The following is a 19,161-nucleotide window of genomic DNA, read 5'->3' as shown; positions in this document are numbered from 1 at the left end:
TTTCAGTCAAGTTTGTGATCATATCTTTTTCATGAAATCCCTTTTGCAAATAAAACAACATTATTTGTAATATATATGTTTATACCTTTATTTATTCAAGTAATTCTAGAATATGTTTTTTTGCATTTTTATAATATATTTATTGCATTTGTAATTATAATCAATAATATTATAAGTTTCTAATATAGATATACAAGTTTATGTAGGTATAGTATAGATGTATGGATGTGTGTAGATGGAAAATTTGTTAAATATTTTGAAACTGAATCTTATTAATAAAGTAAAAATAAACTGAAAATAGTAAAAACACAGTTTTATTGGGTAATGGTTCACATGATTTGTGTGTGTATGTGTGTGTGAAATTTTTAAAGTATGTAATCCTCCAATTAAAATCTATTAAACATAATTTAATTTAATTACTTCATATTTTGTATATTGTGTGGTTTCAAACAATGCCGCGCTTTATATTTATATTATAATGAACAAATATCTATATAATAGAAATCCAATTTTGTTATCAGCATTTGTTGTAACAATATCCACAATTTTACAGTTATAAAATACGCACTTTATTATTCTCAAACATCTGTTCATGCATTACTTCACACTCATGAAAAAACATAACAAACAAAAAGAAAACTATGTAATCCACAATTGATGTTTTGATACAAAGTTTTTAATTAAACATAGCACGAAAATTGAAATTCGAAAAACTAAAATAACATTTTTGTTTGGAGTAGTTGACCAATATAAATTTATAGTTTGCGTAAAAATTTTTTGAACAAATTCTAAATTTTCCAATAGACCATTTGAATTTTTTTTTCCATTCGCACAAAGCCACATGCCTATAACTATTCGCTAAATTTGTTTTATAGTAATAAATAGTCATTTTATATGATTATTAATGCAGCTTTTAACTTAAGTATTTTAACAACAGTAGTGTGTTAGCATTGTTAATGTGTATAATTATTATAAATTACATTATAAGAGTGTGGCATACTTTTTGTATTTTTTCATAAATTGTTTTGCAGATTTTTTTGTAATAATTTTTTGAATACTTTATATTTTATTTTTTATTTTTTTTTATTTATAGCGATTTATAATGAACTTATTTTAATAATATATTTTTAATGTGGCATATAAATTCTAGATATTACTTTTATAAAGTTATATTTTGTAAGGAAACTGTCAATTTAATTTTGTTTTATTTTATTATTTTTATTTTTTTTTTGTAAGATCAATGCTGTTGCTTTTACAAATTTTGGCTGAAAAACTGTCTACTAAAACTACTGTATTCGAATAACATGTTTATTTTTCTTTTTAAATTTATTTGCTTAATTTCACATATTTTTTATTTAAGTTGTACAAGTACTTTAAAAAATAATTATTATTTTTACTTATATTACTTCTTTGTTAGCGTTTTTCCTATAAATATATTACTTTTAAACAATTATGCAATTACATTACTAACTCTTAAAACCAAAATTTATAAATGCAACCGCATTATCTAATTTTTAATTTTTTGTATTAATTTAATTTGCTCACACTTTATTTAAAACAAAAATCACAATAAGGTTGTTTAATTGGCGTTAGCTGTTGCCTATACGCCTATATTTATACAACTAATCATGTATTTTTTATTACTATTATAATTTTTTTTCTGTGGTTGTAAGCAAAAATACTGTGTTGCGCTTTGAATGCTTAATGGTAAACCTTACGAAGTTTGCTTTAAAATTATATCTTTGCTTTTAGTAAAATTTGTCATACAATTAGCTGTAAAAAATAAATTACACTTCACATTGTTTATTAACAAACAGCAAGTTTAAAATCTTATAAAATAAAATGATTTTTTAAACTTGTTTGCTTTGTTTATATGCAGGGAACGTCACTATTCAGCACTTCTTTAATTTTGTTTTTTTGTTATAATGAGGACTATGTAAAGGTGGTTTTATTTTGTTTATTTTTGTGAATATTTTGTTTCCCTTTTATTGGTTTTATTTCTAAAGTTTAAGGGATGTTTCTGTCAAACGAAAAACTATTAAAAACAAAAAAAAAATACTTTTATTACTTTTAAACATTTATAATTCACTTTTCGAAATTCTTTTATTCGGCTATATAATAGCGCAATGAACATTTTTCAAACTTAGATTGGTCTTTACCAGAATTAACTAAAAAAGCAGGAAACATCCCTAAACTTTGTTTAGTGAATATTTAATATTTCAGCTGTTTATTTTTTTTTTAAGTTTTTATTGTATGTATTTTATATGCATATATAGCATGATTTATTTCAATTTATTTATTATAAACCATTCATGAATTAAAAATTAATATTATATTCATTTTATATATAAATAATATTATTATATTAATATTATCAATTAATTATTATTATAGGTTCAGTTTGTTTGTTCGCTCATTTGTTTTTGTTATATTTCACTTGGTTTTCAATTGGGTTTTAAATCTGAACATATCATGTTATAAATTATTTTGTTTCATTTAATTTTATATGCATATTTTATTTTTGTATATAATTTTATTTATTCATATTTCATTTAAAATTTTTATTTGTTTTTATCATTTGTTGATCACATTTACTGAAAGCTTCGCCTGAACGTGGACCTTCGAAAATGAATTGAGTTTAATTTTTTTAGCTTCAAAATTTTTTCATTTAAGCATTTATTTTATGAGATATTATACATTAATTATTTTTTATGTTTATTAAGATTTTTTTCGGTTCTGCATATGAGAGGTGGCATAGTTAAAAAAAAAACGCAGTGATAATTTAGAAACTTCTTCAATTGTTGAATTTTCAGTTTTAAAATTAAAAATATACATATAATAATAATTTCAAAGTAAACTAAGCCCATTAATTAGTATGTATTTGAATTTATGTTATTATGTATATGCTTTTATGCTCGGCAGAGATGTATTGTTTATGTCTGCACATTCAGATTTTACTTTTTCATATAATTTTTCGCAATGCAAAAATATTTATGCGTGAAGTGCTGATTCAAGTTTCGATCAGCAACTGGTTTTTAAAAACAATTACTGCACTAAGTAATGCTCAAAGTCCTTAATTTTGCACAATATCTCACTTTCTTGTGTACCATTGAAAACAGGATACAAATATTTTTTTTAATTTTTTGATATTTTACATCATTATCGATTTGCAGAGGAAGACATTTATTGTGCAAGGTTTGTTACTTCACAATTGGTTATTGACAACAATCGTTGTTGTTCGTTTATCAAATGACATGGTCCATTTTGACAGTTAACTGCAATTTCAGATTAGCGAAATCATCGCTAAACAAATAATGCTCAATGTACAAAGGTTTCATAATGAAAAACTTCTCTTTTGACGAATTCCAAATAGATTTCATATTCTATCAATTCTGCATTAATAATTTACTCTGCGCAAAATAAGTTTGCATAAGTTCAGCCGACAGTATTTAATTTTGCCGATTTAATGCAATTAGTCAATGTTTGGATTTTGAAACTATTATCAGGTTGATATTGAATATGAATATGTATGTATTTATGTTGTATTTATTTTAATGTTGTTACTTTGCATGTCTATTAGTGCAAATGGTAAAAATTTGGTTATTAAAAATTTTAATTTTTCAGATATATTTGTATTTCGTTTTTAATTTTTGCTTAAAACACTTCCAAATTATACGTTTATAATCTCTTTTTGTAGCTATTATTATTGTTTTTTTGTTAATGTGATTTTATAAAAATTTAACGTTGTCAATAAGTAGCCATTTTACAAACAATTTATTTTTTAAATTATGTTTTCGAATTTTTTACGATTTTTGTTTAGTTGCCCTCATAACATGCCCCAACGCCAATAGCACTTTAAAATAGTTAATTTAAAAAAGCTTAATTACGTGTATGTATTGCTGCCAAACGCTGTGCGCGTCACTTCAATTTTCACTCCCTTTCACTCTATTTCTCTCTCGGTTGCACGGTTCTCAAATTCCAATTACTCCATAAACATTTCTCCTATCATTTGTAGTTATTAATTTCTATTTTACACTTAAATTTAGTTGTTCAAACGCTCCAATCAGGCGATCACACACGTTTCGCTGTTTTTGTTTTTCCAAAAATTTCCACTCACGCCGCATACTCAGTCAATTGTGCAATGGTGGGGGCTTGTGGAGGGCTAGTTTTGTCTAGGCTGGTTGCGGTGCTGCCGCTTGTATACCTCTACGTTGTATTTGTAAATGTTGGTGGATTTGTATTTCAGTGTGTGAAATAAATACGCGTAAGGTCTGCGCTCGAAGCGTTTTTCAAACTTCTGGCGTTTTACTTGCACTTTTTCAGCATGTGGAGGTGCAAATCGGCACATACACCAATTGAATGTTGCACGCAGTTTTATGCGTGCACAGCACGCTTATACACAGACCTCTTCGGTAAGAATATCGTTGAGTAAGCGATTTAAGCTGTCTAGCCCCGTTAGAAAACCACCATCTGGTCCATGATGTACGGGAGTGCTGGAGGTGGCCTGCTGCAGCAGTCCGCCGCCGTTGCGCGGCACGAATGCCGTGTGCGCAAAGTCAATGAGACGCACATCTACAAGGCATCGTGCATCTTCGGTAGTCGCGGATGCTTGACAGCCTACGATATCCAGGGATTTGGAGGCATGTTGTAAAGTTAGCCGCGTCGCTGTGGCCTTCTTTTTGCTTATGTTGTTGCTGTGGTTGTTGCTCCTGCTCGTATTGTGTATCTCCTGTATGCCAGCGAGCAGTGTGTTCTTGATTTTATCTACTGTGCTCTCCGTGCCGGATGTTGTTGAGGTCGGCGTCATGAGCGGCGTTTTCACCGGTGATGCGTTGACGGACGTCGGTGTAGACGACACTGGTGCAGCACTACTGCTACTTCCTGCGCCCGTAACTACGCTGCTTAGACTCAGTGTTGTTGTTGATTTTTTCGCTTGCGAAGACGTCGATATAGCGTCCTTTTTATTATCGCTAGCTGTCACTTCATCCTCATCGTCGGCGTCCTTGCAACGCAGACGTTTAACTGCACCGCGCACTGATTTCAGCGAGGACGCAGTCGAGGAGGTAGGGGAAGAGTTGGCAACGGATGCAGATAGTTTTCCAACACTTCCCGGCGGCAGCGGTGGTGTAGAGCACGCAGATGAAGCAAGCGTGTGCGGTAAACGCGCCGTTGTTGTTGTTGACATAAGCGGCATGTCGGCCGTTTGCGTCAAAGGCGAAATATCGAAGGATTCTTGCTGAGATTTGTAACGCTTCAGCATCACTTCTGTTTGACCAATTATGCTGCTATCATAATCCGAGCTGGCTTCGTCCGAACTGTTATCGCCCGTTTGGCGACCACTGGTGACCGCTTTGATTTGCTCAGAAAGTCCGGAGAAATCATCACTGCTATTGCTGCTATAGTTCATCCAAGAGTCGCCCGAGTGCGGTGAAGATGTCGATACGCTTGGCATTGGCGGCTCGGGATCGAGGAATACTGTTTCTTCGGAGATTGGAATGAATGGCGGATTAGTGTTGCTGCCACCGGTGGGCACAGCATTATTGCTATCTGTACTTAATCCTGCCATTGATGGTGGCGGCATGGATACTGCATCGTTTACAGTATTGGCACCTGCGGCTGAAGCAGCTGAGTCTTCATCATAGCCGCGCACTGGTGTTACTACATCTGCGAAGCCACGCGATCTCTCCAGAGTTGCCTCTGTCAAACCGCGTTTGCGACGTGTGGCAGGGAGATTCAGACCGGCTGCGTTCGTAGAATCATTCGAGGCATCAGCATCGTAGCAACATGGATCACCGCCGGTGCTACTATTAGTCGCCGACGCATTACCGCTATCCGCTGCAACCATATGCAGGTCATCATCCTCTGTTTCGTGCGGCTCCAGTTCATCACCACCATCATGACCGGCAGTGTCATCATCGGCATCTACTACATCTTCATCGTCATCGTCGATGTCATCATCATCAATACTGTTATCAGGATGATAGTCGAAAGTAGCGGACTTTGTAGCTGACTTCGGCGTAGTAGGTGTAAGCCACTCCTCAACATCCATGGGATGAGCCTGTGGATTTTCCTCATAGCCCTCATAAACAATGAGTAGTGAACTAGAAATGAGAAGCATAAAGTTTAATAAAAATATAATATAAAAGAGAAATCCGTTCCCCACACTCACCACGAGTAGAACCGGTAACTGGATTGTTTTTCAATAACACGACGTAATTGTAGCAAGCGCTGTACAATTTTCTTGATAACGCGTGTACGCAATCGATAGCCATTGTAGAAAAAGTCATGCAAAGCCTGCTTGAAGCCACTCTCATCCAACTCGCGTCCCCAATATTTGTCGCGCTTGGCATATTGATCAATATGCGCTTGATAAGTTTGCATGCCACAAAGGCGTACACCCAATGATGCCGAAGTGCTAGCCGCACACTTGGCCATTTGTTTGCAGCGCTTCTCCGCCGAGGCATCATCACCATGCTGACGTGTGCCCATTTTCAAGTCCAAAATACATGGATTACGAAATTGCGAAGTGATGTTCTCGAGCATAAGGAAATCTGCAAAGAGATTTATGTTTGGAAAAATAATGAAAATGAGTAATAAATTTATTACATTAAAAATTATATATTTATATGTTTTATTAAGTAGAATTTCCAGACACATGGTCTTCATTAGAAACAGAATATATGCAGTAAATGAGCAGAGGGCAGATGGATGTTCAAACACAGCTGTGAATTCCATTTGTAAACCATATGTATGCATTATCATTTGATCGGCATATGAAATAAACAAATTCTATATACATATTTACATATGTATGTACACAATTGAAATAGAAAGGAAAAATACTGTCAGTAGTTCCTTCTTATGTTCGCTGGTCAACTCAAAAGCTAATTTTTCACAAACGCTGTTAAAATTTGCCCAGTAAGCGACGTTGTGTCAAATTACGCTGAGCTAAGCGGAAAGACTATGAGCCTTTGGTAGTCACGTATTATGGTATGCATGTACATAAGTATGTATGTATATGTATCAGTACACTGTTTTTATTTTTAGATCTTTCACGTGTACTTCGTCAATCGATTGCCTGTAAAAATCAAATTCCTATCACATGTCAGGAAACCTAGTTGCAAATGTAGAAGACTTACTGATTAGTGAAAATCGGAGCACATGAAAGACCCTTAATATTTTGTAGACAAGCCAACGTAATACAACAAATCAACTTAAAAATTTCTCTCAAAATCGAACTAGACTATCCTTTGGTTCATGGTAAAAAATTTTCTTATAATGGCACAACCTTCTTTATGTTCGAGTGAAATTTTATCTCTATATGACACACTAATTGACAGCTCTTTGTTTACGACGCGAAATGTCTATCTGACGATGTTTATACTTGGATTAAAGCACTCATTGCGCGTTCCTCGCAACGGATACTGTGGCTGAGCGAACACATTCGAATATTAAGAATCTGGGCAAGCAAATAACTGCAGCAATATTGCGACAGTGTTGTTTTTCTGCAGATACTCAGCTGATACTTATATTGCAACATTTTTGCGTCGAATATGATGCCTTGCAATACTGCCGCAGTGATTGAGACTCGAACATCCCCTCTGTCTGGCGTCGAAACCGTAATTTACCATCGATAAAAACGTCAAAAACAGCGCTGTCGAAATGAGAATCCTTTCTATACGAAAAATAATATAGAAACGTGGAAGACAAGAGGAGAACACCGGGTCCGACAAATTAGAATTAGGATGAAGTAAATATAACGATCAATATTTAAATCGCCATAAAAGGAAACCTGAAGATTTTATGAATATTCTTTATTCAGTTATATGAAGAAAACTTCTTCCAATCCTTCCTTCCAAATCCATTTGGTGGCCGACAAAACGAAAAGAAAAAACTCGGCCTATTTACCTAGTCAACGCAAACACATACAACGCAATGACGGCAGATGATCTAATGGTTATGAATTATTATTAGTTCACTGCTTCAACTATTTGACTCCCCTATCTCAAAAAATTAAATCAGTTGTTTAAAATTATATATTGTATTAATAAAGTAAGTTAATTTAAAATAAAAATTCATATGGCAAAATCGAAAAACACAACTCTAACAAGGTGTCCTTAGCGACGATGTAAAAACTTCCTAATTTTGTAAAATGCCACAATATTAATTTAGAGGTTATTAAAATTTGTTAAAAAACATATATGTTGCATCAATCTAAAATTGAACATAAATCAAATTAAACAGATGTTACAGAGCGACCAGCGTTTGGCAAGCATTCAAAACATTATACTCCTATACTATATTACACATATACAGGACCGTAGGGAGAAAACTGCGGCCCGGGGACGATTGTTAAGGGTTAATTGAGAAAAAATCTGCAAAACTTTGTTGCAGAGAACCCGGTTCCCCTGAGAATTCCGAGTTTGTGAGTAATAGTACATTATAATGGTTTGAAAAGTAGCTCGTCCTACAACGAGAGCTGAGATATAACCAAAACATCACTTTACGCCGAATATGAATGTAATGAAATCATGAATTTGTACAGAATATTTTAATGACGTTGACAAAATACGAGTTCCGCTAAATTGATAGCATACGAATATTAACTTTGAAGTTAGACTTGTGGCTAATGAATGCATTTAAAATTGCATGTCATGTGAAATATGAAAATTTTGTTGACAAAAAATTAGTGTTGTTGAATGTTTGGTTGGTTATTTGGTCGCATGTGGCCACATCAATTGCTTCTATGGATACTAACATTGCTTATTTGTGTTGTCTAATTGCGAAATACTTTTTATAACATCGGCAGCATTTCCATTCTTATGAACTTTCATCCTGTAAGAGAAAAGAAGAAAAATAAACCTTGTAGGCATTAAAAATTGCATAAACAAATACGTTGTTTTTTTGTTGAATTTTTTTTTTTATTTTTTAAATATACTATACAGATTTTAATAATTAGTAAATAAATATTACATATGGTTGAATAAACAAATGTGAAAGAAGATGCTTTAAATTTTTTCACCTATGCAAATTATTAGAACTACAAAATGACATTCTTTCTACCTAAGATAACAACTCTAACTCTAAAAATCTAATGATGCCCTTATAAAGTACGATAGAATATGACTTGCAATACACTGTATACATTTCTATGCAACGAGTTTGTGTGTCGATAATGGAGGCATTACAGATCGCTGCCTTGTATTCCGCTCTAGGCTCCCAGCTCATCGTCAACAGCAGCGCTCGGCCATGCTTTGCGTTAGCGGCTATTCGGTCGGCGTTTCGCTACTGGCTGGCAAGGAGTCGAGTGGCTATGTGCGGTGCGGTGTAGTGCGGCTCCAGTGTTTTGTGGGGATGGGGGCAGCAGCGAGTTAAAGGCGTCCAAACAGGCGCACGTTTGTTCGTTTGCTTGCTCGCTCATTTATTTCACTGGGGGGCGGCGATTTGTTTGGCTTGTTACCTTTTTTTTTTGTTTTATTACGACTGCGTGCTTGAGTCTGAACACACGGTTTTATACCAAACAATAATATTGCTCAATGTGAATTGGTTGATGGTGGTCGTCGTTAATGGCGGCCTAAAAGAAATATAGGGGGACATGGAAACATGTTTTGTGCTTTGGATAGGTTCATACGAATTTCATTATTTAATTAGTCTTCGTTATGAATTTATCACAAGAATTTGTTAAAACATATTTTGTAATTTATAAACAAAGATTTATTTACAAAAATAATGTTTTATTTTTCAATTCATACCCGCAAAAGTTAGCTCGCTATTGAAGAGTTTGGTATCACGTACACAAATCTGTATATTTTTTTTGTTTTTGCAACGCGCGCACACGCATACATAAATTGAAAGTAATTTCTTTATATCTAAAATAAAAGCAAAAATTCATTGCCATATTTGTTTGTTGGGTCATTTGACATGTATAGTTTTGATGATGTTTTGTGTAATATATAGAAATAAATATGTGAAATGTTTTTCAATAAATTTTTAGAAAAATTTGTTTTTTTTAGGAAGATTATAACCTACCTTAGCACATCATCTCGTTTCCGCTTTGTGGTGCTCAATTTACGCACCGGCTCCTCGCGGAAGCTCGGTGAGTACCGTTTTTCCAATTTCGCACCGCCCATTGTGGTCGCTTGCATCACGCCTACAAAAAATATTCATATAAAGAGAATTTGGTGATTAGTTGTGAAACATTTTGTTTTTTGTAGGAATTACGTAATTCAATTAAATTTAAAAAAATATATATATAAAATTTCGCTTAACCTAAAAACGGACTAAATTGATATTCATAAAAATTATTAATGTTTATCTGCTTTCTATTAGTATTTAGTAGAGAAAGATGTCGAGCTAACAACTATCACAAATGTGATGGCGTGAATGGTGGGTTGAAGTATTATGTTTTAATTTTTTGTAATTTAAATATACACATGGGTGTATTAATAACATTTTAGGGACAAAACAAAATAATAATGAAAATATATGTATATGTATGTACATAATATGCAAAATAATCATTTCTTGACTATCTGGTTATCAGATGATATTAAATAATTATTTTTCTTACAATTTTTGAACGAAAAAAATTCTTGATGAATTGCTATTTTTGATATTTCACGTTTCGATAAATATTAAAAGAGACATTTTATCGCCAGTACAAAAATCGATACAATTCAAATCTGAACAATTCTTTGCGAAAGCATTAACATGAATTATTACAACAAAAAAATCAAAAATAAAACAAAAGGTATAAATTTAACTTGCATCGAATTTTATTAAAAAAAAAAAAATCGAAAAAACAACATTAAATGTTCTGCGCAGATTATTCGAAGCCAAGCGACAAAAGTCGCGCTTTATTCTTTAAGGAAATTTTCATGTAAATTTGTATATTATTTATTTTTATTATTAATATCTATTTAAATCACTTATTAAGGTTTCTAACTCGTTAACTTGTTAGAAGCATTTATTGCATTTATTTCTGGAATCGTACAAGAGGATTTAGGGAGTAAATAACTGAACTTAGTTAAATTATGTTTAAAAATAATTATAATTACAAATGGGAAGCTGCAGCGCGCTTTTTATAAAGGCATATGTGCTGTCTAAGTATAATAAATTTAATAAAAGTAAGAAAAAATAGGTTGAAAAGACATCTGGATAATGTCACATACGCAGGTATTTCTTGAAGATGGATTTAAAGAACTGTTGGAGAAGTAAAGGAATCCAATGAGTTCGCAGTGTACAAATAATTATATAAATAATTATAAACTTGGAATTTTTTTCAAAATGTGAAATATTTATCTCTCATTTAACAAAATTCTGCTTTACCTAAACAAAATAAGTATTATATTGTTTATTATTATATACTAATTTCATTGTAATTAAAATCGATACACGTATTAATAAACGATTTAAAGATCGGGATAAAATCTTTATACAAACCCTTCCGTAGTGAAATCGTGATATACCCGTCGACTTCGTCTTCGTCATAGTCATCGAATTATTGCATAAAATAAGCAATAGCACGATTAGAGTCAGACTGATTTCGCTATGCAGAGTTATGTACATTTGTATATATAGATAAGAGGAGCCATGTGCTTTTATGTCACACATTGGTTTCAGTTTCAGTATCAGTTTCATTTCGATTTCGGTTTGTGGGGGTTGCGCGGAAGCGTTCCTCAGTTTTCAGATTCATTGTTTTATTGTTTGTGTAGGTTGCCTTGTATAACAACAAATCGCGGCCGACGACGACGACGACGACATGCTTTCACTGAATCATAATATATAAATAAAGAAAAAAACACAACAACTTTGGTTTGCTCTTTGATAAAAAAGAAAACAGGTATTGAGGATATTACGCTACAACGAGTTGTTTCCCGAGCCCCCAGTAGTTCCAGATGTGCCCCAAAAATGTATTCACGCGCTCGCATTCTCAATCACTTTAACGCTCTCTCGCTATCATTGCTTGCACATATCACTGCACTGATTCAATGTTCATTTCTCTGCTGGCGCGCACATTTTCTACGTATCTTCGAGCCATGCAACGAGGCTACACAGGTACGGGAAGTAAAAGCAGACCAAAAAAATCATTTCAACGTACATCCTCGTGTGCCCTAACCGACTCACACAGCCAGGCATTTCTTTTTAAACAAATTTGGTGGTGAGAGTTGTAAGCACACAAGGATTTTATTAATCATACAGTGAGTAGATGTTTGTTTGTGAAAAGTTAAATGAAGTAAAGTAGATAGTTAACTATGATAAGAGTGTAAATATATTGTATATAACCTATTAAACATTTTTTTTAAACAAAGCAATGGCAAATACAGTGCTTGGAAGTTTTAATAAAGCATATATATTTAAGTTATTAATTATAAATTTTGCTGTATTTAATTTAAAATTCTGCCCTTCTTTGCCGTAACTTTATTTTATTTGATAAATAGGTATGGATAACCATTTTTAATACGCGTAAAATTCAAAGTATGCTCGAAATTTTTACTATAACTTTTTCTATTCTTATTTTGTCTATCTTGTATTTGCACTTACCCTTGAAGCACTTATAATTGTTACTAAATCTAAATATGCATTACTACGGAAAGTTGAATTCACTTGAATCACGTAATTTATTTTACAGACATTTTTGCATACAGTTCAAACATATATTTGATCTGTAAATAGGAATACAAAAACAATTTTATGCTTATTGTTATTAAACAATTATTTAAAAATTGTAATTGTACGATTTACAGATTAAAAATGTTCACTAACAATATTGCACAAATACACAGGGTTTGTTTCTTGCTGAACTTTAATTTTGCAGTATACGTGTGCACGCACAGTAAACAAATGTGCACACAGTCGATAACTCAACTCAAAGTCATCGGCTTTTAACGTTGACGTTCGCTAGTTCATGTGTTAATTATTGATGTAAAAACTCTTAATGTTTATACGCACTTTATTGCCGCTTAGTTTTTACATTTGTAAAATTTTGATACACATTTGCTACACATAGGCGGAGATTTTGATAGAAAGCAATCCATAGTATAATCAAAAGCTTACTAGTGTAGTTTGAAACCCTGTGTATTCTCTCAGTGTTAAAATAAATGTCTCTAAAAGTTGTTACTTAAATACAAAGAAGCCTTTAATGCATTTTGCATATTTTTTTTTTTTTATCAAACTGTTTTTTTTTGGTTTTTATTTGTTTATACTTCATTTTTTCATATTTTTTTTAGTAACAAATACATGTTTTTAATATTTGTCTAAGTCACTTTTCTAAAGCTTTTTTTATTGTTGTATGTAAGACTTTATTTTATTAGTTTGCACCATAATAGTAGGTTACAATTTTTTATAATACATATTTAGCTAACTACATAAGAGTAAAACCTAGATATAATTGCAATTTTAACCATTAGTATATTACTCTCTTGTATAATAAGGTTTTTATTTATATAGTATATTACTCGTATCACAGCTTATGAAAATGGAAATATGTGCCTAATATAAATTAATAACTCGAATGCATGTTGTAATTCGATTTAAAACAGCCATATTTACAAAATGTTTTCTGCTTTTCTTTAAAGTGCTAAAAGTAAACAAAAAAAGGAATAGAGAAACATAAAAATCACGCACAGAGATGAAGAAATGAGTGAAGAGAGCTGGTTGGTTAATGATTTCAATTTTATTGTTCGATTTGTACTTGATGTCGTAGACAGTAACTGATACTTGATATGAGGTGCTGAAAGGAGTTTACACGAGCAGACAAACATACGTGTATGGTATATGCAAATCTACATAATGATAAACAATTCAATTTTATACTTGTACTTTGCACAATTCACTGTTATTGCGTTATGGTATGGTAATTGTGCGACATTAGTTTTGCATTATTTGCACAATTTTAACAGCTTTGCATTTATTTTAAATATTCTACTTGGTTTTATCATTTTTAAATATTGATATATAATAAACATTTAAGTCTAACCTTGTTTAAAATGCATTACATAGCGATAATAAATTCACTAAATTATATTAAAATATTTGCTTTTCCCTTTAGAGTTATTTATTTTTATTTTTATAAGTAAAAAACATCAAATGATTTAAATGAATGCAATCTGATAGCTAGTATAAAACAAATTTCGATAAACATTTTTTAATTCTTACTTTTCTATTTTTCCTATCTTCGTATATTTGCATGTGTACAACTAATAAGTGGCCGTCTGCTTACCTTTGTATTTGGGCACAAACTTCTGTACATCGTGCGGAATGTTTTGATAAAAGTCCAATTCACGCAAATTCAATGGCTTTATGACAGTCGATTGATTCAACAGTAGAAGACGTGTGTGGCCACCGACCTGAAATATAGCGCGAAAAGCGTGTACATTAATTTAAATGATAATCATAAATCATTTCGTTGGTACGGTATTATCGACTAAGAAAAATGATGTCAATTTATAAATTGTCATTTACAATTTGTAAAGTTTGGCAAATAGTAAAGTTCATACTTAACTAAACATCAAAGTTAAGATAAAAGTAATTTACTTATTTTCGAAATATATGTACTATAAGTGCCCACGTTATATACAATAATATGTAAGACTAAATAATACTAAAAATATTTTCTCAGCTGCTCATACTCGTAAGTGTGAATATTTTTTTATAATTAAAATTGAAAGACTGCGCAAATAAATCGGAAACATTCCAACCATATGACGTCAATTACAAATACATATTCCTGTCGAAAAATGTGACATTTTTGTGTAAGGAATGTATGCAATAAAACCCATGTCCACAAACCTACTATATGAATATGAATAATATCTGTATTCACAGGTGAAACAATTTGTCAAATTTTTCAATATCTGTATGCACGTTTGAACAAGTTGTTATAACTGCCTATACATTTCTACGGTCATACTCAGAAAGTCAGCAAAAAAAAAAAATTTACATTAAATCCCCAATAATTAAGCCAAAAACAAACAATATTCACATATGCATACATATGTATATAATTGTGTTAACATTTAAGAAATATAATTTTTTTTTCTTCTAGAAAATTTATCTATGTAATCTGCTTAGTGATTTAATACTGATTTTAATAAAAGGGATCAAATATTTAACATCTATGTACATATATAAAGACTATGGCTACCGAAACTCCAATCTATTGAAAGAATTAGCACCGAAACTAACACATACACATCGTCATTTAAGCGACAGGTGGCTTGCAGGGAATATATAACAAAATATTCGTTACTTCCTGTATCCTATATTACGTTTCAGAAATATCATATTTACACATGCCATATACAGCCACTTCGACTTAAACAATCGGACTTTGCAACCGATTTTAAATAATATAAAAATGCAAATTTTTTGCAATAATTTTTAAGGTAATTGGCCTAAACTCTATTTAACTGAACCATCAAAGAAATGACATTTTCTTTCTGCTACAGCGTTCAATGACTTTAAAAGAAAAATAACAAAGAATCTGATTTTTACCACACGTTTGTGCATATAATGTGCAGAGTAAATATTTTCCATAAAACAAGAAAACCAAACGATCAACAAAGTGGCAGAAAAATGTCCGAACGCGTGCATAAACCTGTTACCAAAAATAAAAATCTTAAATACGCTGCCTTCTTATTTCATTTTCAATAAATATACACACAGCTATAAATAAAATAACGATAAATCGATAACGGAGGGAGCAATGAAATTGCGAAGAGAGATGACACAGATAATCCAAACGATATCGCATATATTTCCTCTTGATTTACGAGTATGTATGTGCATACAAATATCATTTCAGATTGGTAAACAATTGCGAAACGACACGCAGAGAATTTAGTTTGCGCCGATCTTTACAATATGTGCAATTATTTATAGCACGCTACTTTTTTCTCTGCTAAGGTAATAATAAATTGTGCGAAGTCTATTGTTTACTTTAGTAGCTTGAAAAAAATATAATGTTATTATTTTTAAATGTTATAAATTAAAATTTATATTTAGTTCAATATAAATACTAATTTCAGCACGTTGAAAGGCTCGTTCAGCGCAGGTGTGTACGCGCGCCTTAACATGTTGCCGCGAGAACAAAACAAAAAATACTTTGAACTTGACCGATTTGGCCAATTCAACAGCTGTCTATTTCTTTCTTAATTTTTCACACTTTATTTTTGCAATATACGTGTGCACATGATTTCTATTCTTAAATAAATTTAGCGTTAAATAAAAGTGACTTATTTCTTTCGGCACAGAAATAAATATTTGGCGGACAGGAAGTGATTTGGGTTCATTTATAAATAAATGCATTATTTATAAAGATATATGAGTATACGTTATTTCGTTATTAAAATATATATATATACATATATATATATATATATATTGCTAAAATAAAAAAATTAAGTTTTCACTTTCAGATTTCAATAAAAATACAAAAAAGCATATTTGCTTGTGATTGTACGATAATTTTCGATAACAAAGTTTATTGATCGATTTGCCAAAATGACATAATAAAGTAATTAAGTATCATACAAGGAATTTGAAGTTTTATGAGCAAGATAACAACAATAAAAAGAAATTATACAAATTGTGGCTTTAAATTCTTTTTATCAATGAAACGACAATCGAAATGAATGATGAACTCATAAATCATACATATGCATATAAATAGGTGTGGGAAGCACCTGTAATCAATTCTTCAAACTGCTTATTAGGTGTTCAGAATGAATTCATACATATTAGTATATACATACCAATACCTCTAGCTTAACGATTTAGAATAGCATCCCCCGATTTCGGGGTTAAAATGGGTATGTACAGCTAGAGGAGGTCCTCCAGATCAAGAAAATACATGGGTACATACTCATTTTAACCAGGAAATCGGGAAATGCTATTCTAAAATTTACCACATAAAGCTCCTTATAAACATACCTGATTGGAGAGCGGCTGCAGTGCGACTTCATCCTCACTTTCCAGAAGATCCTTACTCAGCTGTGGCTGCAGGAAATTATTTGCTGCTGCCGTTGATCCTCTGCTGTTGCTGTTATTAGCGCCGTGTTCCGCTGGTGCAGTCGGCGTGGATGGTGCATTCGTACAGCTGCCAACATTACCGGCACACGAATCGGAACGTTGACGACCCAAATACTGATGCAAAGCAGCTGTCGCCGAGGCAAGCGGGTGTGCTTGTGTTGGCAACGATTGCTGCTGTTTTAACTGTTGCGTTGGTTGTTGCTGCAGTTGCTGATAGGCGGTATTATCAAAAGCATCAAGCACTGTTGACTTAATGGGGGTCGAACAGTGACTATCACTGCGACTGTTACTGCTCACAGACAATTGCTGTAAATTGGCTGTAACCAAAGTGCTGCTCGCCACATGTTGCGGTGAGTTAGCTAACAAATGTTGCTGCTGTTGTTGTTGTACAGCTGTGAGAGTATTGCCCAGCAATATTGTAGCATCTGGTGTGCCGCTGCCAAATTGAATGGGCGATAGTTGACCTAATGTAGGTGCAATTTCGCCAATATGTTGTTGTTGCTGTTGTTGCAATTGTAATTGCAATTCAAGGCGTTGCTGTTCATTTTGCTGCTGTTGTACGTGAATTTGCTGTACATGTTGTTGCTGCTGTTGTTGTTGATGATGATGGTGCTGGTGTTGGCTGTGGCTATGGGCATGCAAAGTGGTCTGTTGTATTGTTGGAACATGTTGATGATATGACGTACAGTCAGAATCTCCCATGCCCCAATCCCCCAAGAAATATACCATTCCCTTCGGCGTAAAACAGTGTAAATCCAGCTACTTTGGCGCTAACCGTAGCAAAGACGGAATTGTTGTTCTTTTACAATTTTGTTGTGTCAAGTTAATTTTAGAGGTCTATATTTCACACCCTCTATTTTTTGTTATAACTGCAATGAGAGAAAAATAAAAATTTATTATTAGCATGATTATTAAACTTTCGCATATGTTTATTGCAATAAAATCTTTGTTGATATACATATGTATATGATTAAAATCGCAACTACTGACAACCGTTCAACAAAATAATGATTTAGTTATACAAAAATAGATACCTATAGACCTTAGGTCGCGCTGCAAACCTCATTTACTTGTCTTCTCAAAACTTATATTTTATAAATTCAAATATATAATGGCTTACTCAGCCCCTATTATTAACATATTATAAGTTAATGCGCCTATAGATATGCATTGAATTCATCATATCCTTTAGCATCTTCAAATTCATTCATCTTATTAAAAATGCATACCAGGCCTTGAGCTGAGCACACAGTATACGATATCAGCTGTATAAACATTTCCACAACCTCGTTGCCTATAACCGTGCAACAACAATTACACAAGTACGAGTGCACTTGCCAGCTCCCCAAGGATTTGCATCAAGTGCATGTGCACTCATATTATGTCCTTCCTACCTGGCCAGCGTACACACCCGCGCAATACAGCCACAACACTTAATCCTCAGCATGCAGCCAACTGTCAATACGTACAACCGAAATTAATGCTGATGCCGTTGAAGGTCGTGCACGAGAGTTTTATAGTAAATAAACGTAACTGTCTATGCCAAAACGGCGTATGGCAATGTCAAATAGCTGTCTGTGTAGATAGTAAGTGAAAGTGATAAATATTCAGCGTTGTGGGAAACTCGATTACCTTATGATAATGTGCATGTTTGCAGCAAATAATAACAATAAACGGTATTTTACCTGGAAATATGAGTAAAATATTCATTACCATCTCCTAAAGACAATATTATGTTTGCGGCTTGTGGGAATTTAGGTCAAGGCACATTAAAGTTTTATAGAGACCATAATGGAAAAATGTGAAATAACAATTGAAATGGGAAAATTTTGTTATCGCCTATTTTATGCTGATGAAAAAGGAGTGTTTATAGCATAGTTAGCTTGGAAAGCCATAAGAGCATTTTTATGACTTCGGTTTCAAATCAGGAATAATAATAATTCAAGAAATTGAATTGATTCTCCTTGAAGAGAAAAAGATTTATGCAAAATTTCAGACCAATATTTCAAACACTGAGGGACTAGCTTGCATATATACAGACAGACAGATGAACATGCCTAAAGAAAGGGACTAAGTGACAACAAACGACGCCATATTTTTCCCGCTCTTTTGACATTTCTCTTCAGTAAG

The 19,161-nt window shown here is 32.6% G+C and overlaps 1 protein-coding gene across 5 annotated transcripts in view; it reads right to left on the bottom strand.

Moving 5' to 3' along the window:
• Positions 1 to 654: 654 nt before the first annotated feature.
• Positions 655 to 19,161, bottom strand: part of LOC105224544 (uncharacterized) — a 133,230-nt gene continuing 114,723 nt past the window's right edge. For all 5 annotated transcript variants that reach the window (XM_011202661.4, XM_011202663.4, XM_049452179.1 and 2 more), the window contains exons 2-7: positions 16,933 to 17,900; positions 14,222 to 14,348; positions 10,030 to 10,150; positions 8,759 to 8,835; positions 6,170 to 6,551; positions 655 to 6,101 (exon numbers count right to left, since the gene is read on the bottom strand). In XM_011202661.4, coding sequence (XP_011200963.2) covers positions 4,394 to 6,101; positions 6,170 to 6,551; positions 8,759 to 8,835; positions 10,030 to 10,150; positions 14,222 to 14,348; positions 16,933 to 17,760 — 3,243 coding nt within the window. In that variant the 5' untranslated portion in view covers positions 17,761 to 17,900 and the 3' untranslated portion in view covers positions 655 to 4,393. The remainder of the gene's footprint in view (positions 6,102 to 6,169; positions 6,552 to 8,758; positions 8,836 to 10,029; positions 10,151 to 14,221; positions 14,349 to 16,932; positions 17,901 to 19,161) is intronic.

Source organism: Bactrocera dorsalis, chromosome 3 (genome assembly GCF_023373825.1).
Source record: "Bactrocera dorsalis isolate Fly_Bdor chromosome 3, ASM2337382v1, whole genome shotgun sequence".
Classification (NCBI taxonomy): Eukaryota; Metazoa; Arthropoda; class Insecta; order Diptera; family Tephritidae; genus Bactrocera; species Bactrocera dorsalis.
The sequence above is the reverse complement of the archived record's forward strand: the minus strand, read 5'-3'. Positions and strand labels throughout refer to the sequence as shown.